The sequence below is a fragment of the Amphiprion ocellaris genome, chromosome 12 (genome assembly GCF_022539595.1).
Source record: "Amphiprion ocellaris isolate individual 3 ecotype Okinawa chromosome 12, ASM2253959v1, whole genome shotgun sequence".
NCBI classification, from domain to species: Eukaryota; Metazoa; Chordata; class Actinopteri; family Pomacentridae; genus Amphiprion; species Amphiprion ocellaris.
In genome coordinates, this window is record NC_072777.1 from 6,834,059 (window position 1) to 6,857,805 (window position 23,747).

The window sequence follows — 23,747 nt, forward strand, 5'->3', positions numbered from 1 at the left end:
TCTAAAGATGGTGGTATAACTTTTAAGTCTAACTTTAAAGTACTTAAAAATTCCTGTTTGAATCAAAGCCTTCAGTATTTACAGATTTGCATAATATACATAAGACTTTGATATATATGAGCCAAAACAACAATGTCTGGTTTTGAGTCAATTTACCTTCAATCAATCGGGTAATGAGTCCATGTTAGGCAAGGATAAAAGATCAAATCATATAAAGATTCAACAGGAGAAAGATAACAGATTAGACGAAGACAAAAAGATAAAAACAGATATTTGCATAATACATGTATCAGTGGAGATAAAAAGTGAAGTTCAAGTTTGCATAATCATTCCGCAGACGGTGAGGCAGACTGACATTTACAAAGAATAAACTTCAATCCAATAAGAAACATTGGCACGATGTGAGGCGGCACTGCAGTCCATAAATACTGTGTATACACAGTGTAGATGTGTCACAGGAGGCATCATTTACTTGCTGGAAAGTAGTGTGTCACATAAAAAACAAAGACACACACACACAAAGGTCTGCTGCAGTATTGAACTAAACAGACTTTATCACAGAATGCAAGTTAATGCCTGTTCATGACAATACTTTTGCCAACATTTCCCAGATGTATGTAAATGTAATTCTTCATAATATAATTACCTATTTAACATAACCTTAACCCGCTAGCGGAAAATTGATGAGTAGACTAACCAATTAGAAAATGTCAATAAAATTTAAGACCTAAATATCAAATGATTTTGTTCATCATTACTTCTTACAGTAGACGAGTTTCTCTTATCTTATGTGAAATGAAAAACTGGCAAAAAGAGGCCCCTCACTTGTAACTCAGTGTAAAAAATTGTATACATTTCGTTACCGAGATTTAAGTCTTTTCTTTTTCAATATGTCGCATGTTCACCTTTATTTTAGATGACAGAGTCAAATCTCCTCTTAGTAGGTCCTAAGACGTTTTGCAGCCGTGCAACCCCAAATCATCACACTCCCACATCTTTGCTTCACTGTTGAGACTCTGCATTCCCTGTTGTAGTTCTGACCAGGTTGTCACCAAACAATCTGGACCACATCTGAGCTGAACAAATCCATCACGGTCTCACCTAACCAAAGAATGTGCTCCCAATATTAAGCCAGCTTCTTTTCATGTTCTATAGCAAAGTTTTACTTTGAAGTTTGTGCAAAGTCAAAGCATGTTGTTTTTTTCTTGACCAACGTCCATAGAGGTATGTACACTCCCGATCAAAGTCTTCAAACCAGTTGAAAAATTGCAAGAAATTGCATTTTGCAGTGGTGGTTCCTAAGAATTTTCTAAGTAGAGCTTCAAAAAGAAGAAAGGGGCGCAAAAGAAAAAAAAATGGAGTAGGCAATTTATTGAAAACTGCATTTAAATTCAAACGTGCTTTTGTCGGCTGCCCTGAAGCCATCTTCACCACTTGAAGCAATGTTCCCACCAGCCTCTTGGAAACACTCGCATCCAGCATGCCTAAATGAATTTTTGAAGGGATCCACAAGAAAGCGGTGGAGCTACTCATTACTAAGTTCTTTTTTGACACTTATGTTTCTGTTTTGAGGGGATTTTCTAGGTTTTTTGAGGTATGGTCTCAAATTTTTGATCAGCTGATGAACAGCCTATTTCAGTTTAAAGGCAATTTTCAATAAATTGCTTGCTCCAATTTTTTTCCCTTGCTCCCATTTCTTCTTTTTGCATTTTGAAGGTCTACTTAGAACCTACCTAAGATCCAACAGCGCAAAATGCAATTTCTTGCAATTTTTCAACCAGTCTTAAGATTTTGATCGGGAGTATATTATTCCAGTCCTTCCAACTGTCTCAGTTGTCACAGAATTTCCTTGATAGCGCTTGTGTTAAGTATGAAGCACTTGCTGGTCTGCTTTTCAGATCTAGATTATACAAGCATGGCTCTGTTCGTTGGGCCACTTTGGGAGGATGACCACTGCATCTCTGATTAATGCTACTATGGTTCGTTCCATACCTTCTGATCACAGCTACAACTGTGATTCAGCTGATGTATAATTGGTCACAGTTGTTCCTGTATCCTTTTTCATCTTTGTGAAGTCACACAGATTTTTTTAATGACTCGTTATTCTGCAGACAGCAGCAGGTGATAGGTCCAAAACTGAGAAAGGTGCTGTTCGCAGTTCATTTTAGAACCATGCTAATTTGTTAGGCTGACTGGAAACCACAGGTGTATTGCATTTTGTTTTTGTGATCACAGGTTTTTCTGTCAGCGATAATGAATGTATTCACTGTTGTTGCACTTAAAATGTTTCTCCTTTAGGTCCTATACTTTCAATATAATATTTTTGTTTGCTCATAAAAAAAGATCCTCTATGTGTCAGTACAGAAATAATGCAAGTATTTAGAGGTGATAGAGATTGAAATTGAGACGATATTTTCCAGTGGTGTAAACCCCTATGTTGTATACACTACAGTAGCCCACAACCACATCAGAAAATGTTTTTTGCTAATGTTACTGTATACAGCAAGTGAATATAATATTAGAAACCTCTGTAAATGCAATCAAAGACTTCTTAACAACTTTGTAGGCCTCTTCTTGTTGTTGGTCAGGAAACTTAATTCACCGCTTTTAAAGACTTTCCTGATAAACAAATACTTAATAATGCCATAAATGGTTTTCATTTAAAATAACTTTATACCAAGGCAGTTCTATCAGGAGAGACTCAAATGTGAGAAAGGCTTAGAGAATAACAAAGAAAAAGTTGAAATATGTGAAGAATTTTTGGTGATTAGAACCCATTTCATCATTTTACGGAGGTATGAAGAATATCCCCCTATGGAGTCGAGACTTTGGTGGTACTGGAGTGAAAAATGACCTGGATAAATGTGATGGGGAGCAGAACTAGTGAGTGGTGAGCTGGTTCTGATGGAAACTGCAGGTAAGCGCGTTGGTGGAGGGACACATCGATCTGAAACTGACGTGACGTCTACCAGCAGTATTAAATATGACAGCTGCAAAATGATTGGGTCAGAGACAGATGTGGCAAAACCTCATGAATTGGGGGCGGAAAGAACTCCTGATATGGTGTGTGAGGTATGAGAAGAGAGAGATAAAGTAAACAAATGCTGTGTACCATTCACTAAGTATCATTAAAAAGAAGAAAATTTTAATAAATCCATATTTGGTGTGAGCAGGTAGGTTGGAAAACTTCTCAGAGTTCTTCTGTGGATTCAGTCTGTGTTAGTATCTTCTTTTTATTCATGTAATCCAGACTAACTCCATGATGTTGAGATTAGGAGATAGTATTTTTATGACTCTCACTGGATGTTTGGGCTCGATATCCTGCCGCAGAATAAATCTGGGATGAACAGATGCCTCCCTTATGGGGTTGAATGACTGCAAAGAATCCAAAGTGCCTGGGATTTTCACACAGTACTGTATATGTTCTGCAATAAATACTCATGGATCCACTTCAGGTTTACAGTTAACAAGCCCTGAGCTTATGTTTCTGTGGTCAAAGAAAGCTCAGAGAACCTGCACGGCTTGGCAAACTTCTCTGACAGAAGCAGGCTTGTAACTGAAAACCTGTGTGGAGGAGGTGAATGAGTCATGTCGATGACTCACTTCATTGCCTCTCAGTGGATATACTGGTAGGTCAGCTGCCTCAAGTGTAGATCATGTACCTGTGACACCCTGAGATCCGTCCTGGTCCCTCGACTCCCCCTCTCATTGTTCTCTACTTTGATTAATGCTACCTATTTGCCCCAAAAATTTTTGTCATTGTATTTGATCAGTTTAAGATGTTGCACTACAAATAAAAATTGAAATTGTGTGAAAACTTTGTTTGCATAATATATACAAATATCAGCAAAACAAATCCCAGATGACGCCATACAATTCTTCTTTTACTTTGTTTTGTAACTGAACATGTGGTCAGTAAAAATCCAATTTCTGTCAGGGTATCTGCTTGTTTAGGAATGTTAAAACTAAAACTTTGGAAGACCTTTGACGTCAGTCAAGACCTTGGAAAACACATCAATACTTCACTAATAAAAAATGTTATTTATAACAAGAAAATCAGTTTCTTTGTCATCCACATTACCCTGCTGAAACTACAGCTGTAGCACTATATATAAGCTTTACAAACACAATACAACACAGTATAATCTCATCTCATCTGCTGATTGTACCATTTTTAAAGAAAGGAGAATAAAGGACATAATAGTTGTTTCTAGGCACAAATAAGGATTTAATTTTGTATAAATTAATTTCAGGAGAAAAGAGAGAGAAAAGTTTGACAAACTGGCTGAGTGTTTGATTTGTTTAAACAATGGACAAAAAAAATCTCTGTATGAGTGAAAAGAGAAGTCTTTACCTGTTTTTTCCCACTCACTTTTGTCAGTCAGATTTTGTTATGACAATGTCCTGAGCCTCCAGTTAAGACTCAGACAATTACCTCAGTAAGCAGCAGACTTTACTGGTCAAAAGTTCTGACAGCTGAATGTGTTTTCTACTGCACTGAATAATGTCTTTGATTTAAACGAAACAACAAAAACCCAAGCACTAACTGCTTCATTGATTTAGTGTAAATATCTTGCATGTAATTTCAGTCTTGGGTATAAAATGAATGAAGTCAGACTGACTCTGGCGGAGTAAATACAGTAAATACTTTAGTTGATTTAGTTTTGAATTTCATTCATTTTATCAAGATACTAAAAAGCTCATGAAGGTTTCCCATTTTATTTCCAAATTTCCAGTGAGGTCCTAGTTTTCCAAAATAAACTTGCACAGATTTCTCATTCTCACCTTGTGATAAAGTTGTGAGTAACAAACATTTTGAAAACTGTCCCTGATTTCACATTCGGTGATACTCTGACACTTGAATAATGTGTGAAATATCTGTCTTGCAAGAATCAACAAAACATGGGTGAGAATTTAGAAACAGACTGCTCATTACTGCAATAATTTAACGAGAAACAAGTTCCTCATTAATTGTGCATCCTATAATGCAGCTTTCAGATTTATTGGCAACGTCAAATATGTGATTGTAAAAATTTACATGTATTTCTGTTGTTTCAACTGTCTTTCAACTGTACTATGGGTAGATTAAAATTTATCTTCACTTATACAATTAACCTGAAATTTGTCAATTTGTAATAAAAAACGTGTGGGAACAAAGACATGTAAAATTTAAAAAAAATGTATATTAGTTTAGAATATTTTAATGGTTGATGTTTATGTAGGTCCACTTGGGACCTACATAAACATCAACACCACTATGGGAAATATGTTTATTCAATGCCCTATATGTTCGAAGACATGTAAATTAAAAGCAATTTTTTTTAGTTTGAGCCGCTGACCCTTAAGCAATTATTAAGCTCAAAATAGTAGAATGTAAAATTAGATGTAAATAAGCAAGTGCACAAAGGGTTAATAAGTATATACACTACCAGTCAAAAGTTTGGACACATTTTCTCATTCAGATGAATGAGAAAGTGTGTCCAAACTTTTGACTGGTAATGTAAGTAAATTGTATGTTTCACTGCTGAGATGTCTGCCTAAAAACACCAGGTTCATGAGCTGAGTCTCACCTGTTAGAAACCATGCAAAGTTGGAATAATCCAGGAGAGCTAGACAGTTACAATAGCTGTCTACATGTGCCCTTAACAAAGCAAATATCAATTTTCCGAGGTGGTAAAAGACTGCAGTTACACCCGCTAACAGGTAGTAATGTCTTTACAACTGTTTGAGCTCAAGTCAAAGTGATGTCTTTTAAATAAAGACAAAACATTTCAAATAAATGAAGAGATATTCAAACCTCGGAGCTGGTAGTAAGCCTGGTGGCTGGCGAGGACTTGCTTGATGGTCTCTTGGGGGCAGATTCTGACTCCTGAGTGCAGGAAAACCGACCTCTTGGATCGACGCCGTTCAAGTTCCAGCCCTGAACCTTTGGTGTTTGTGGACGTCTTCAGCAGCTCCGCCAAGCGCACAGGACCAACAGCCTCCGTGTTCAACCCCAAGTCCTGCCCAACGCCGCCCCCTGAGCAGAAAACAGACATCAGTCAGTGACTGCAGACCAGGTCCTGGTCAGATCCAAATCCCGGGCATTTCTTTAGAGCCACAGATGGATTGTGTTTACAACAAAAAGGCAGCACAGCTAATGTCATAAGATTTACACGACATTTGAAAACAGTTGAAATTGGATTTAGTGTCATTTTCTGTCACTGGCAACAAAGACAAATCTGCCTACTGTAAACCCAACCAGTCTGGTACAAAAAGCAGCTTGAAAGAAACAGCACAAGTATTTTAGCAATTCTGTTGAAACATTTGAGCTGCTTGTGTAGTAGTAGAACAGTGAACGGAGATAAAATCCCAGCTGCTATCACAATGTTTATGGTGTTAATTTCAGTAGTTTTTCATGCCACATATGGCAAATGCTGCATTCAATAAACAGTTTCCAGACTATAAAACACACATCACGTGTGATCAGCTCTACAGCGACGGTCTGGCATCACTACTGCAAAGACACTAACCAACAGCTCTGTCACAAAACAGACCCTGTGCACAGCTGAAACGATTAATCAGAAAACCAGTGAATCAACAGAGAAACATTCAGTCACTGTTCGGTAATCAGTTATTTTTTTACGCACCATGCCAAAATATTTGCTTGTTTCAGCTTAATTAGTGTGAAAATTCACAGCTTCTCTCTGTTTTTATTAGAATAAATGGAATATTCTGGATATGGACTGTCAGTCTTTCAAAGATATCACCAGGAGTCAAAGCATTTTCCATTAATTTCAAAATATTGAATCAGATGAGAGAGAAAATAATCTGCAGATGAAAAATAATTGCTGGCCTATTTATATGGCTCCTTGTTTGATCTATTTTTGAACAGAAAAGTACAGATCACGACTGTGAGTTGCTGAACTTGCAGAATAAACAGTCATGCAAGGAACTTTCAATATTATTCTGATTTGTCTTTTACAGTTTTTCTGTGAGATTTGCTTATATGAGTGTTACGAGTCGAGTTCATCAAAATTTCTTAACTGCTTGTTTCAAACTGATGCCACCTATTCATACATGAGGGTATGATTTAATATTTATTTATCTATTATTGTAAAAGACTCCTGTCAAATAGATGTCTAAGGTAGTTATTCTTTTAGTTCTTCTACTATCTGCAACTTTATACACTGGCATGTTACTCAACATGTAGAAGAATAATTTTGTAGGACAGAATTTCATGCTGTCAGAAATCAGCAGCAAAAGTGAATTTCATGCTAGTTCAACTTCTTATGTTAGTGGATGCCAAAAGAATGAATACATAACACACAAAACAGCTGAGTGTGATGTGTCATTGTAGCAGCAGTTTGATATGAAGCAGCACTAACTGTTCAAAAAACAGATTTCTAAAACAAATCAGTCCATGGGAACAATAATTTTGCACATTTACCTACATGTGAAAAAATATATATAAGTTGATCACATTTTTGTCCTTTTGCCCAAAAAAAGAAAATCTTTTAGTTGTAAAACTAGGAAGAATGTCTACAATTTAGCATATAATGTGCACTTGTGCAGTGTCATATCCATCAAAATAACAGTGCTTTTAACTGCTGAATGTAGAGGAAGGATAAATTCTGCTAAGTGTTACATTTAGCTGAAGTAACTGAGTCAACAACAATCTTTTTTTTTCCTGCATAGAGTAATTTAGGCACCCCCCTCCAAAGTGAGTGGTGTTTGCCAGTGCCAAAGACAAATCACCAGCACCAAAATAACAGGACTTGAGAATAAAATTAGCATTTAAGTAGTAGCCACCTCATAAAGGCCCATTCTGAGCCAGGAAAAACCTTGAAAATAATCAGTTCTAGACTTCAAAAATCATTTTGAATAAAGAGATCAGTGCTGATACCTAGGCTTGAATTTTACATCTGTGAATGAGGCTGATTTTTCAGTTTCATTATCATCACTACCACCACAAAATTTCCAGGAAATCCTAAAGTTTTACTTTTTACTACAGTTCTGACCTGATCAAAAATATAGGGTGAACAAATGATTTTGATAGTTATTTCAAAAATGTAGATTATTATTGGATGCAGGGGGAAATTTAAGACTAGTACATTCCACAGTAAAAGAAATCTTTCAGTACAAACATTTATCACATTAGGCCCAGTGTCTTTAACCTTTTTTCAGATTTACTTTACCAGAAGATCACGATTTTCTCTCACTTTCTCTGTACTTTCTTGTCAATAGAAACCTACTTTGAACATTCTCTGAGCTGCTCTCTGCCTGGTTTACTGTATAGAGCAGTTTCTTCTTGCACAAACAGCAACAGCCTTTAGAGACATAAATAAAGTTTACACACATCACTTCAATGGTGGAAATTTGCATGGGAATAACTGTAACCACTCACAATGACTTCTCATATTTAAGAACAAAGACAAACGTGGTTACCGACCAAAATTAATCTTTTCCTACATGAAGCTGTTGACAGAAACCTAGCTGTCCTTCGGTAATATCTCTGTTTCATGTGTATTTATCTTTAGCTATGAGCAGAGTGGAGTTCAGTTTTACATCTGCCTGCCAGAGTTCGGGGTTGACTCTCCCTCCTTGTGCCCACTCGGAATAAAAATAAAAGCACTCGCTGTCCTTGAAGGGTGCTCAGAATAAAAGCTAAACAACAGCGTACTGTACATACGTGTGTTTGAACACTCATTTGAGCAGTTATATTTAGGACGGCATTAGTCAGAGTGGATGTTGTAATTCACTGGACTGCTACTTTTCAATATTTTTCAGAAATGTTCTGAAATGATGGAGAACTTTGGGTGTCTCACATCAAACGTCACAAGTGAGATGTTTTGTTGTATTTGTAATATTCAACCCAGATGATTTAGGAAACTGATATCGAGCCACACTTTTGTCATTCATTTAGCTTTTTTCCACAAATAAGCAATGGCGAGAGCTGTAATTCAAGTCAGCAATAAATCCACTAAACAGTGCCATTATCCATTTTGCATTTTCATTTGCATTGTGGACGTGTTTACGCATATTCATGGCCTGTCATAAACACTGACTTCTTTTCGGCTGGGGTTCAGAAGGAAACAAAGGATTTACTCAACTTCTAGTTGTTTTATCATGCATTTCAGCAGCCTTATTGTTTCTGTGGGTCAAACAGTGACAGTGTCCTACACCTTCATGATTTCACAGCCAAGGACTTATGCAATCGTAATAGGCTTTGCTTCACATTATGACCAAGTTTAGTACGTGTATAGATAGTCTGACTCTTTAAATCCTCATATCTAGCTGCTCTCATCTTCTGAAAGCTGTCAGTTTTATTTTTTTTGCAAAGAATAAAAGCATGCGACTTTCTTTTCAAGTTGTGAAGGACTTGAAGTGTCAAGGCTCAGCGGATTGTGGCTTTGCGAACAAAACGAGGCTTACCTTTAATTCCGGCAGCTTGTGGAGCGACGACAAACAGCAGCACAAGTCCAAATGGCCAAAGCATCATGGGAGACAAGTTTCCAAAATGTGAATGTCAAAGTTAAATCCAGCAGGGTGAGGGGAGGTGGGAGGGGGGAGCTGGTGGCGTCCTCTAGCTCAGGTGGAAATCATGGGTGCAGGTCAACCTCGCATGGATACGGCGGATCATTTCGGGCCCCGAGTTGTGGCTGAAACGCTTCTGATGAATTCCAGGATGTGCATCTGATGGAGGGAGGCGTAAACTTCTCCACCCACTGGGACTCTTGGACTCTGGATCTGTGGGACGGCGGGAGCTGCAAGTGTGGCAAGAGTGACGAGGTTAAAAAAGTAGGCACTGTTTCGGGAATAATCTGTTTATCTACTGCTCAGACATAATCCGTCTTTACCCTGCGGCCCTAGCAGCGCAGGCGTCATCCTGTTAGTGGCTTTCTGGGGGCATCTGTCAACCATGATGACCAGTTTGTTCAGTCCCCCACCTTGGCTCACCCCAACGTTTTACACTTTTTGGCCTTAACAGTAGCATAGAGAGTACATGACCTGACGGTGCACTGAAACCTATAAAGCTATTTGACAGCTCCTGTGAACATGACAGCTTGTGCTTATCTGCTGAAGTCCCATCTTCACCTCAGTGGTAGCCCGAATGTCCTCACTGCCCTGCAGGGAGAAACATGTCTGTTCAGCCTACAAGTGACCAGGCTGTTAAATTCTTTGGTTTGACTGATTATGTTTTAGCCCAGTTGCTATTTTGCTGTGTCCTCTCATTTAAGTTCAGTTTTAAGTCCCTGGACTTTAATGTTTTAATTTCTCACGGGTGTAAAACGATCATCGCAAACGTCGTCGCTGCACAAACTGCGACGACTGTGAGATTGCAGTCTGGCTCTGAGAAATAGATGAATACTTAAATCCTCTGTTCAACGTACTTTCATGCTTTTGTTACAAATCCCATAAGTCCAAAAGCTTATGCCATCTCAGGCTTTTAGTCCCACTGGAAGCTTCAGACAAGTGATGTTTGTTACAGAAGTAAAGATGAATTGCAAAAGCAGAAATCCGCCTCTGACAGATGTGTTAAAAAAACTGCTTTAAGAGTCTTCTTTTTAGAGAAAATTGGTAAAGGTAAATAAAGTCTGTCTGTACACTGTGAATATTAATGTCTAGCAACTAAAAGATATGCATTTTTGCTCATATATTTTTAATTTTTGTATTATATATTTGTATTAAGGTTTTAAAAGCACTGAAAAACCATTTCCCTTGCTTTGTAATAACCATTGTAAGAATAACTACTAAATACAGCAACATTTCTTCAAAACACAGACATCTGGGTTTTACACATTTAATTATTTTCTTTTCATCTCATTCGTAGAGCTTTTCTTTATATGCTGATTGCTGGCTCATATTTATATGTATCCTTTTGTAGCTCAATTTTTTATATTTTCTAATGTAAATCAGTCTGGTATTTATTTTCTCAGTGGTTTGGTCTGTAAACTAGGGCTGCAACTGACTTTTTCTTAAAGAGGTACTGCACACTTAAACTTGTTTTGGAGCTGTAAATAAATGATGATATGACTGTAGTGTGATGAAACACAGTAATGCTGGTGTTAAAATTTGCCAAAGTGGGAATTTCATGAAATGAAAGTTGCATTAGCACACCATCCACTGTAGTTGATGTACAGCCCTTTGATCAGCTCTTGTTGTTTTAAACGTGCTATATAAATGAACCTGATTTTGCTCGAGTTGATTTGAACCCTGCGAGGGCAAATGCTGATATAAAACCATTCTCTACTGCAGGAACATGCAAGCTGTTTCAGAGCCACCTGACTTCTGACTTTAAGAGCCACCCCACTCTTTCAAGATCATTTTCAGAAAAAATATTTACTCCAGGGTTCCAAGGCTCACCACTGACTGGTTAAACTCAGAGAGGACAACACGCACCATTTTTTTTTGCCCTCTCCTTGTCCTCATCAAGTGACAGTGTTCTCTCTAATATCACCATATTCAAAAATTCATCATATAACATAACAAACCTCCATTGTTCTGTTTCCTGCATGCTAACAGAATTGGAGTCATGTCCACTAACTATTTATAACTATGTTATGTTTTATTAGTGCACTCTGAGTTGACCTTGCGGTCGCAGCTGTCAGTTCCTGCTCCCCAATGCAAACACAAAATCTACAAAAGCTGATTAAATCTGATTAAATAAAGCTGCTTGAATTTTACTACCAGCTATATATGTAGTATATTTAATGCCAGAGCCATACACCATAGCAGTAAACTGAATCAATTTCAATGTTAGCTTGGACTTTGTACGTATCATCTATCTTATCATACATGTATCCAACTGTGTGTTATATGTTCCTTGTTCCCCACCCTCCTCTTCTCCCATCCCTCCCCCTCTCCACCTCTCTACCTCTTCTGTCCCTCTCAACCCACAAGCCAGCAGCAGATGGTTCCCCCCCATAAAGAGCCAGGTTCTGCTCAAGGTTTTTTCCCTGTTAAAAGGGTGTTTTTCTTGCCACTGTCGCCTTTGGTCTAGCTTTGGGGGTTCAGGCATATGGGTTCTGCAAAGCGTCTTGAGACAGTTTGACCTGTAATTGGCGCTATTTAAATAAAATTGAATTGATTCCAGTTTTGTTCCTTTAAACATTCATGCCACCTTGCACCCACTGAGTTCCTGCATTGGAAACTTGCCTATAGCATCATCCATTTGGGACTTGTGCAATGAATGAAATTTGTATTTAAAAAAAGAATGTTACTGCCAGAGGTGGGCAGCTCACCTCAGTCCATCAGTCACAACTCATGAGTGCGTGTCTGTGAAACTGCACTTATTTTAAATATGATCATCAAGACCTATATTTCACATGAGTTTATGTTACGATTTGATGGCATTCTTTCCTTTCAGATACTCAGATGGCTCAACCATGGCTGCAGATGGCAGGACGGTCTCTCTATAGCAACGCCACAGCTCTGTAGGAGAGCTCCGACTGTGGGCATTACTGGGGCTGGAGCCAGCAGCTTGAACTGATACGACTTGGGACCACTACGCTCCTTCGCCACACTAATGTCTGTTTCAAGGGACTCTGCAGGGGAAGAGTCCTCCTCCTCAAAAGAGCCCTCTGTGCCATAAGTGTGAAAGATTTTGTGTCGCTCTCCATTTTTTTCTGTCTTACCCTTACTGAGCAACTCCTACTTCACATATCCACCCCACAGAGACCACAACCAGAACATGTTTGCCATTTTATCACATTATCTTGATAAATGACTCAGCTGCTTACAGTTAGTTGTTTCAGGTCTCCTGTAAAAGTGTCATATCCTGCTGATTGAGATCCACAAAGTGAACTAAATGCAGTGTCCCGATTATTTAAACTCTTCGGCAGCATGTGAATTAAACATGTCCCAGTTAAACACGATGAACCAAACCTTTGTAATGTCGTTAAACACCAGACCTCAATCCCAGAGGATGCTGATGAAACGTGGAGGAAGGCTGCTGGGTTAGAGTAAGGAGGGGTTATTGTGTCTCTGAGGATTTACTCTCCTCACAGGAGGCCAGACCATCAAGTGGCTCCCCTGTTGTTTTCCCACTTAGAAAACGGCCACTGTAGTGCAAAAGCGGCTTTATTTTTTGGTTTTGTTCCTTTCAGGTGACCTTTCTAAATGTGCAGAATTGGGGGAAAGTTGAAGGTGTTACCTTAGTGTAGGTCAGCTGAAGCTCAGACATCACCAACTTTGACCATATCTGAAGAGCCTAGCAAAAGAAGATTAGAAATTGCTTTTAATCTCTAATCCGGTGACTGTTTAACTGTCCAACTCTGTCCTACTTGTTTGACTGCTACCAGAGTGGAGCAGCAGCAACTAGTAGGATTAGTAGTATTAGTGGTTGTCATAGTAGTAGCAGTAGAGTAGTTGTAACAGTAACAGTAGTACTACTAAGCAGCTGTGATATCAGCAATAGTACTAGTAATAGTAGGAGCTAGTAAAAGTGGTGACTGTTGTAAGAGTGGTGGTTGTAGTACTACAGTAGTAGTATTAGAACATCTAGTGGCCAGTAAGTGTGTTAGGAGTCTTACAAGGAGTGATAGTACGAGTCAAGGTAATCCACATACATTTTCATTAAATCTCAGATATGTTACTTGGTGAAATAATAGACTTTTGAATTTAAGAACCAGCTTTGTTTATGAGAAGAACAATGGCTAAAAACTTCAAATTTTCATCAGATAGTTTCAGGCACCCGAGAAACACAAGCAGCACTTAAGCCAAGGGAAAACCTTGATTGTCCTGTCAGCAGCAGTGGTAGTACTAGTATTAACAACCCTTTGCAGTGGACTTTGGAGTATTTTGCTTAAAATTAGCAGTTCAGAGTACATTAAAGTCTTTGTCTTTACAGTGATAAGACTTTGCATGTTGTATTGTCTGCCAGCTCTCAGGAAGCTGCTAATAAAAGTTTCACTTTACACATTTAATACCAGCTCCCGTTATCATCATATTATATTTTAAAATGTTTTTTTTTTTTTTTTTAATCCACTCTCTGGGCTCAAACTGCCACACTTTGACATTTGATTAAATACTTAAATATTCACAGCTGATATTCAACTCTGTATTCACAGTGGCAAAATAGAAATGAAAAGGAAGCGATAAGAAGCGATCCCTCTAAGGTCCAGAGAATTTAGGAAAATATGTGAAATAATTTTGGTGCTCAAATGGAAGTTCCCTGTGATAACTGCTAAAAAGACAGATATGGGAATATTTGTGTCTTCAATCTGGAGAATCAAGGACTTCAATAGCAGTTTTAAGTTAGATTTGTAAGGCTATTTGTGTTCAAATAGCACGAGGGTGTCCACAGGTGAAATGTCTCACACGGCTTTTCTCCCAGTGAATCCTACCATGATGAAATCCAGACAAGAATGACACATAATCCAGTTAATTTAGTCTGTCGCGCCTCTCTGTTTAACCTTTCACCGCTAAAAATAATCCCCTCATCCTCCACTTCTCCACAGACTCTCCTTAACAACTTACAACAATAACAACAACATGGGCTACAGGACAAATTCCTGTTTCTGTTCGGGCTATTTAAATAAAATTGATTTGACAAATCACAGTCGAGCCGACTGAAGAGCAGCATCCTAGATAGCAACGCACTGCAAAGCATTCAGGTTTGTTTGAGCAATAGGGAACCAATTTCAAAAATATCTGCACCTTTTTCCATGTAGACGACTTTATGACATTACAGCGACTTACAGGAAACTGTCCTTTTTGACAGCTCAGCTCCTTGTACCTTGAATGTTTTGACAAAACGTAACACAATGCAGCTGTGACCGGAGGTTATATGGATTGAATAATTTGCACAGAGCCTGTGTCTGACAAATCTTACGGCATCATACTGCTGTCCTTGTGCCGTGTGACTCACTACTCTGTATTGTCTGTGTGTACAACACAAAACCAAAAGACAACTTCTTTAACAAATCCATCTCATTGAGAAGACGAGCTGCAGATGAAGCTGTTTGACAAATCCTGTCTCCTTCAAAGTCACCTTGGAGGTGGGAGAATCAGAATATGCTCATTCCTCTTGTGGCAACACTGAAAAGACTTAATAGGAATGAATCTAGCATCTACAAAGCCCGGAGCTACGACGCCTCAGTGCTTTTACAGGAACCAAGGACTTCAGTGGGCTCAGCTGCTTGCATCTCCTCTGCTGCAACAGGCTTTCACCCATGATACAATGCAGGCGTGCTTCATATATGTTTAAACAGCTGAGAGTTGAGCCACCAACCATTTTTCCTGCCAGAAGAGGATGAGAGGATTTGAGAAAAACCAAGCCTGCTGCATCGTATCCATACCAACATGAAATGAATCAGTCTGTGCTTTTTTGATGAAGAGAAAGTTGCATAGGTCAGTGAGCAAAAATAAATATTACAGTGAGAACAATACTTCATTAATTTGCTATTTTGGAAAAAATCATAAAAGCACAAAATAAATAAATACATAATTTGAGAATATGTTGTAAATAACTGTTAGTTATCTGTTGGCCGGAAAAATAAAGCTATTTAAACTGAAATCCACTGGAACTGCTATTCATCCCAGTACAATTTCAAAAATGCACCCTTTTGTCAAGCAAAGCTCAGTTGATCTGAATTTGGGTAATGCTTGCAGTTATTAAACTATTTTCATTCCATCATTTTTTTTCATTTTACCATTTCATTAACCCATAATATAAGATTCGGAGCCAAAAAGTTGTGAATAATGGTGCTGGATTTTTGTAGGTGATACAGATGTGAGAGCAAAAAAAAAAAAAAAAAAAAATCAGTTTTCTCAATCAGAAATATGATTAGTGTTTGTGGTATTACATTGTGGAAAATAAGTTGTTTTCAGTTTGTCTTAAGATGAAAAATTTAAAAGCACAATTAAATACAATATGTCATAAAAGCTTCAAGGCTACAGCTAACTATTCTTCTCATTTACAGACCAAACTGAAAATAATTCATTCTGTAAAATGTCAGAAAATTGCAAAGAAGAATAACCCATAAAACAGAACTTCAGACTGTGATAGAGACAAAGTAGACATTTGATGAGTGCTTGGATGCCTTGTGTAAATTATGCAGAATGCATAGCTGCTCTGGCTGCAACACAAAGTTTGCAACACATTCAAAGCTGGAAAAACTTTCAACCTACAAAACAACATGTGCAGGGGCTCCTATATCACCCAAAAAGCAGCTCCTTTTCCCACCAGGATTTGCCATCAAGACAGCTGTAACCTGGCAAGAGAGAAGTCTGAGCTGTGAGCTAAAATCAACACAATGCCTCACATCGCTAGAGAGGAGTTGCCTTTTATTCAATTCAAATCACATAGACTTCTCCAGAAGAAACAAAGGCTGCCAATAAATCGTTATTTTAATTGCACAAGTCTTTCACTTTGCCCCACATTAAACACTGCTGCCCGTTATCTCATATGAGTATCTCTGTCTCTTCATTTCATCATAAATTTTCTCATGACTGATTTTTTAGAATAATGCAGAGTCTTTCTTTTATGTTACAACACAGAACAGAAGCGGTGCCTTCAAATATGTATGAAGTCTTAGCCTTGAGCACTGAACAATGTTTCAGACAGCTTGTTTTGTCTGACCAGTAGTCCAAACCTCCAAACCCCCAGAATATTGAATTCAATGAAAATCTTCAGATTTTAGAAACTGGTACAGAAGTATTTTCACAATTTTTACTTTAAAAATAATTGAATTTGATATGTTATGTCTCACTTGTTCTGTAGTTTTGTTCTTTGTTCATATGAGAAGTCATCTTTGAGTGTGCCTGTATTGTCTTTCAATTTGTTTGTTTCAAAAGCTTTAAAATGTGCTTTGAATGATTGATTTAATAAATTAAATGAATCATTTAATGTTATTGACAATGTATCTATCAACTTATGAACTACTCTTTTCAGCTATAAAGAAATAGGTTCACAGAACATGTGCCACAAAAGAAAGAAAAGAAGATGGCTTTTGTATCCAAGTCTTGCAACATTCACATTCTAAAAGATAAAAATCACAGTTTCAATCCAGAGTGACTCCTATAAGTATCAAACCGGTTCAAATAACAGCTGCAGCACATAAAAAAGATGAAATTGATCAGCTGATTAACCATTAAAGTCGTACTTTAAACTAAACTTTGCAGGGACAAATGTTAGCATTTGCTGCTGTTCAATGTTATATATCACTGCTAGCATTTGAAAACACCACCTTGGATGCTGAGGATTAGAAACATGCTTACTTTATCCATGTACATTTTATTGTTTTGGCCATTTCATCGACTACATATTAATGAAAATGTTTATAAATCAGTGAAAAAACAAGATTAGTGATTTAAATATTCATTAGTATTAGCTGCAGTCCAAGTCATGTAAACTCTAACAAGGAATCTGCAAAGTGATCAGCATGCATTTGTCTAAGCAGCTTTTCTATGAATACTTGACAGTGGATCCAAACTGAGAGACGCACAGTAAATATTACTTGGTGGTTGCACTAAGTTGGTGATGACCGTAGAGGCTTGTCACATCAACCCAATTAAGATGTAATTGAGACGGCGCGCTCTATCATTAGCACATAATTTGCAATTTATACACTGCATATTTACAGTTTAAAGTGATTAACTTGACAATAAATTGCCCTCAGGCCTTATCTGCACACTTGGAGCGAGCCAGAAGCACAGACTGCATTAACCCAACAGATCAACAGTCAGACGAAAATGAGTCCTGCAGAGAGGGTAAACACAGAGCCTGAGGACTGTTTATACGACGGCATCACTTTGTGTGCTGAGAATAACACCAGGCACAGAGTCCCAACTGTCACTGAGTCAGGAGACATCTCAACAGAGGAGAAATTTACTCCAAAACAACATGCATTGTACTTGAGTACGTTATTATAGATATCGTACTTCCACTACATGATTGGAGCGTAGTGTATATCTAAATTTTAAGATATACATTTTCAATTTGATTTAATTATTGACATTAATAGTAGGAAAAGATTATTTTTATTTACTTTAAAATAGTTTTTTCCTAGCTTTTTACATAACTCCAAATGAAGCTGAAGGAAATGATAATTACAAAATATTTAAAGTAGGTAGTTAATGTGTTCTAACACCTCTACAAATGCCACTGTGATGACTGTTCATATAGACAGAAAACTGAAAATAAATAGATGAACTTTAATAATTCAAGAAGTTGTGGCTCGAAGCCTGAACTGTAATAGTTAATCAGTACATCAAAATGGCATAACATGAGAAATGCAGTGCCTAGCAGAAATGCAATAGATACAAGTACGAGACTTTACAGACAACAAAAATCAGTAAGCTAAAAGAAAAAAACTAGAAGAGGAAAAGTAGTTGGTTAATACTGGCAATGACACTGCTGTAGTAAAGTTCTATCATACTTGATAATGAAATATTACATGTAAATTTTACTGTATAGTGGAGCTGTACCACCTCGCCTGAAAAAAAATCTAATATTTTTATAAAAGATAACATTAACTTTCCAAAAGAGAGCAGAGGTGCTATTTAACACAGAAAACTGCCTATATAAAATGATTGTGACAACAGATTTGGCTGCCATTTGATCATGAAGCGACAAAAATGATTGAATGTGGGAAATCCAAAAGCAATGCTTCAAAAAGGCTTCTATTGCCTGCAGGTACAGCTCGGTGTCACACCCACTGCATGCTGTAATAACAGAAGGTTTTTGGCTTTGAAAGGTTTTTAACGTTTTTAAGAGGTGGGCCAGCTTGCTTAAAAGGCACCTGAAACCACCTCCACTTAAAGAAAAAGCTAAAGTGCCAATAATCTAATGATTTATCAAAGATTCAGGAAGTATTCCAACACCCTTCACTTTATGCAGTCTTTCTGAATTTAAATAAACTTGAAAAAAAAATCCAAAAACGTGATTCCACTTTGTCATTGTGGATTATTTGTTAGATTTTAAGCAGATTTATGGACAAAATTTTTAGCAGTTTAAAATTACATCTACAAAATTAAAAGTGTTCAGAAAGTGAAGGTATCTGCATCTAACCTTTGATAACTTACTCAATCTGGGAAACCTTCCACCAGTTCCTCTGGTAAGTTTGTACTAAAACTTTTACACACATCCAGTCACCTAAAGCAAGCAAAGACATGAGAGGGCCCCCTGCAGGTATACAGTGCGTTGTCATATATCCTTGGCTCAATCTAAAGAAAATTAATTGGAAACTATTTTCAAAACGGATTAAGATTAATCACTTCATGAACTTTTTTGTTTTTAGCATCTTAAAGGTTAGAATTTGTTCTATGTTTTTATCTTAAATATACAGATTCTTCAGAAAGTATTTAGACCATTAAATTTTTCGCATATTATTAGATAAATCTGAATGAATGAATCTCTAAAGCTCTGCTAGACTGAGAGTTGGGTTTTAATTTCTCGGTGTAGTTGAACAGCCGACTCTAAAAGGAGTCCTTGTGCTTCCAAACTTCTTGTATTTCAGTTATTGAGGCCACTGTGCACCTGGGAACACTCAGAGCTTTAAAAATTGTTTAATACCCTCACACTGATCTATTCTTCGCCAGTTTTAGTCCTGACATGCAGTGTGAATGATTGCACCGTATACACACACACACACAGGTGTGAGCCTTTCTAAACTCTGTCCAATCCATTCACTTCATCATTATGGGTGACAGCGTGTACACTGATAGGAAAAAATGCCAATTTGATTCATGAAAAGGGAGTCTGAATACTTTGTGAGGCAACTGCAGTATAGATAATATTTGAGTTTTGAATTGATTAACAGACATATCTCATTATTTGAAAAGGTCACCTTGAGCTGCAGGAGGTTTGCATGAATGTTTTCATATTTCATTGATTGAAATCAAGAAAATAATGGTCAAATTAATAAGACAAAAAAATCTGTACTTGCAACCCCACAGCGTTTAAAACAAGAGGTGGACCAAAGTGCAAAGAAGACACACAACCTCCCCTAAGAGATAAAACAAGAAAAGCACTCAGAGAGCGCAGTACTCCACCAAGGCTGCTCAGTCGTTACATCATTGCCAACAGCTGAAATCTTGAAAAAAATTGTGGCAGAAATCCTGGCACCATGGAATGTGGCCCTTTAATATAGATGTACCCACAAACAAAATGATTTTGCGCTGAGTACAGGTGTGTGTTATGCATGTGTACGTTACATACGGATACCGAATCATGAGACCTAAATATGTAGCGGACGGAGGGAATTGATGGGACTTGGAAACACCCCTACAATTTAATCAATTGTTCCTTGTATCATGTCCGACAGATAAGTCCCGATAAGTCCACAACGACGGATTTTTAGTATCGCAATCGTGACCGTCAGCAAGCAGCTGACGTAATGTTCATTTGTTGTCATAGTTACAGTGACACCGTGCCGCTATCTTGCAATGATACAGAAATCTTTAACAAATCCATGGATCCAGGCTATAAGCTGCATCACTGCCAAAACCTAATCACTTGGTCCTTGTGTCATTTCTGACCTTTTCTGAAAATTTCATCCAAATCCGCTGGTCTGTTTTTGAGCAATGTTGCGAACAGTCAGACAGACAAACCAAAGCCGATCATCACATAGCTCTGCCTCCTTGGCAGAGTAATAACACAAGACCTCCCAAAGATTATATGACGCTGTGAATGTCATGTATCTTATAATTAATCTCACTTTAACAGGACACATGCATTAATGATTGCTTGTCCCAACACCTCTAATAAATAAGTTAGTGGGTGAATCCCTAAAACAGTTCTCTGAAAAATCCACTAACTCTTCACAATCACCTGAGGCAAACCAAGGATGTAAGAGACAGCTACTTTGATTTAAATGGTGGAATAACGGTTCAGGTATTTGATTTAAGCAAGAAACATTAATATAACTACTGAAAATACTCCATTAATATGCAAACTGCCCAAACTGAAGAATAGCTTAACGGGGAAATCTCCTCTGTCACTTTGTCAGTGATGGCAATTAAAGCACAAAACGACCCGGCAGACCTAGTAATGACTCTGGTTTCTATTACGACCAAATTAGAGCTGTTTTAGCAGTGTAAGTATGATGAATGGACACAAACCATTAGTGACTACTTGTGTAATGAAGTAATGAATGTGATCTAACTTCCCATCTTCTGTGAGACATTATTCATACCAATGAAAGGACGATGTGCAGTACATCCTGAGGGGTCATTCTGGATCATTTTGCATTTGGCAGTTTTATTAAACCCCTCTGTCATCCTTACATCATCATACCGGCACTCTAAACGTCTTCTGTTGTCAACCATTGCTGTATCTTAAATGAAAGTCCTTTCTAAAGTCACTGAACAGCTTTAAAATGCATTGTGCTCAGTGTGGAAAGAGGTTTGTCTCTGCTCCTGGAAAGTTGACATTTGGGAGGAAAAGTTTTCATCAGAGCAGAAAAATGTGACAGCCCAACTGAAGCGGAACTGAAACATTACTGAAAAATGATTTTTAAAGGCCAACACAGATACAAAGGGATTAACAATGAGGCTGCAGAAAGTTTAAATTTAAGGTCAACGTGGAATGAAACTCTGACCATCTGAATGAGAATGACATTCCAGATTACATTTGTTGCCTCAGGAATATTTCTGATATCACATTCACGGTTTCTTTAACAAGAACTCTTTCCTTTCCAGGCTTAGAGATAGTGCTGTAAAACCCCAAACCGTAATATAAATCTGATGCAGTAAAAAAAACACAGAGCTGAAACACTTAGCCAATTGGGTACTTACTGCAGTTGGTATTCAGGAAAACATGGTTGTTACAGCTGCAGTTAATGATTACTTTCAAAATTGATTAGTCTAACGATTATTTCCTTGATTCATTTGCCTACAAAATGTCAGAAAATGTCAACGACAATATTCTTAAATGCCCTAAAGCCCAAAAAGAGTCATTTTAATTGAAAAGGTATAAAACTGAAAATGCCCATATTTCACAGATCACCATTGATGTTTTTGCCAATAAAACTATTCAAAACACAACTAAATATTCTACAATTATCCAACTCTCAAATGTGAAGATTGGCTGCTTCATTGTGTTTATTTATTTGTATCATTTCAAACTGAATGTTTAGGTCAGCTGATCAGGAAAAACAAGATTTGTGAATGTGTGGCATTGGGCTTTTTAAACTTAAGATGGATTTGTTTTTGTTTTTTGTTTAACAAATTAACAATTAATTGAAATGATTTCCTCACTAAATACCTTAAAGTCATGAAGTATTCTGGAAACACAAAAGCTCTCCACTGAAACTCAGACTAATAAAACCTTAAAGACATATTTGTTCAGACAAAATATTGTATACTACTTCATTTATATTTTGCCTTTTGTGCATTTTACTGTTCTTATCTTTTGTCTTGTCTTCTGCTGTTTTAGTCAATCAGTTTTAATTATCCTATTCTATTTGTGTGCATTTCTTCCAAGTTATCTGTATTCTTCTGATGACCTCTCTGAAATGTAAACAGGCAATGTTGAGTAGTTTTTTATGTTACTGACCAAATGCATGGTCAGTTAATGTAGAAAAAAATTAAATAATAAAGAAAATAATATATAGTTACTTACCTAAAGCTCAAAGCAAATGTTTAGTAGGGACACTGGTCATGATATAGAAAAGGAAATGGTGGGATACAGCATTGCAGTTTGCACCTCTTTAGACACAAGAAGCTGGTCAGTCATAGCTGAATCTATGTATTTAATGGCTAACACTCCGATCACAGCTTAAATTAACTTACGATGTATGAAATCAATTACAGTTGTACCAGACATGTCTCTCAAATCTTCAAAGACTTTTCCAACAATTTGGAAAAATACATGTTGTCCACTGAAAGACTAAAGTTCCACCTGTTTCAGAAGTAAAACTAAGACGGCGGTCTGCTAGCTACCCCGATAGAAAACTTTGCAGTCACAACTTTAAGACCAGTTAAAAATAATTTTCATCAATAAGCGGACGCATACTTTTATACTGTTGCCAACAAAAGTTTTGGGGATTTTGAGAGGCACATTCAGACGTATTTGAAACGACTTTCTGGGCTTTGTAGACGCTGTTGGTTATTTCCTGCCAAAAATATCAAATGTTTGCTCTGTGAGCTAAATGTATGGTAATTCATGAGGGGTAATGGTATATATAATTCACATGATATATAATATTGAAGAGTCATAACCTTGTTATTTAAATTAGTCAGGTAATACTGCATCATCAGTCCTATTGTAGAGCCCTTAAGTCATATAAATTTGTATTTTTTTGTAATATTGTACAGTCTTAAATGCAATACTTAAGCAATTCTAGTAAATGTACATAATAATTAACATTGTTCAGTTTTGAACTTAATATTTAAACTTGTCTGAAACATGCATACAGATGACTTCACCTAACTAATGCTGCATTTTGTTTCTGTTGCCTTGTTATGTTAACTTTATCTTAATAATTGCTATGTTGCCCTCTAGGTGTCCTGCTTTGTCTGTCTAATTAAAGCTAACACTAAATCTGTCAGAAAAGTGTAGTGGAATAAAAAACACAAACATGCATCAAATTTCTACATAAGTGCAGTATTTGAGTAAATGCCTTGCTTACATATCACCACCAGCTCCAAAAGATCAGTATGTTTCTACTGAAGGTCTAAACTTTGAAATTTTTAAAGGAATACTGAAATTTGTTTACATCAATATTTACTTCAACTTGCGTCAAATCGTAAAACAAATCTGTAAATACCCACAGAAGTTTAGATCATGTCAATAAAAATACATAATCCTTTCCTTCCAGTGA

The 23,747-nt window shown here is 37.2% G+C and overlaps 1 protein-coding gene across 8 annotated transcripts in view; it reads right to left on the reverse strand.

Moving 5' to 3' along the window:
- The window catches only part of LOC111574551 (interphotoreceptor matrix proteoglycan 1-like), a 158,175-nt gene that overhangs the window by 68,635 nt on the left and 65,793 nt on the right, over positions 1–23,747 (reverse strand). For 4 of the 8 annotated variants that reach the window (XM_055015729.1, XM_055015724.1, XM_055015726.1 and 1 more), the window contains 3 exons: positions 13,136–13,192; positions 9,415–9,746; positions 5,798–6,019 (listed from right to left, as the gene is read on the reverse strand). In XM_055015729.1, the coding sequence (XP_054871704.1) occupies positions 5,798–6,019; positions 9,415–9,481 (289 nt within the window). In that variant the 5' untranslated portion in view covers positions 9,482–9,746; positions 13,136–13,192. Of the gene's footprint in view, positions 1–5,797; positions 6,020–9,414; positions 9,747–13,135; positions 13,193–23,747 lie in introns of those variants that run through there. The other 4 variants (XM_055015728.1, XM_055015725.1, XM_055015727.1 and 1 more) reach the window with 2 other exon arrangements.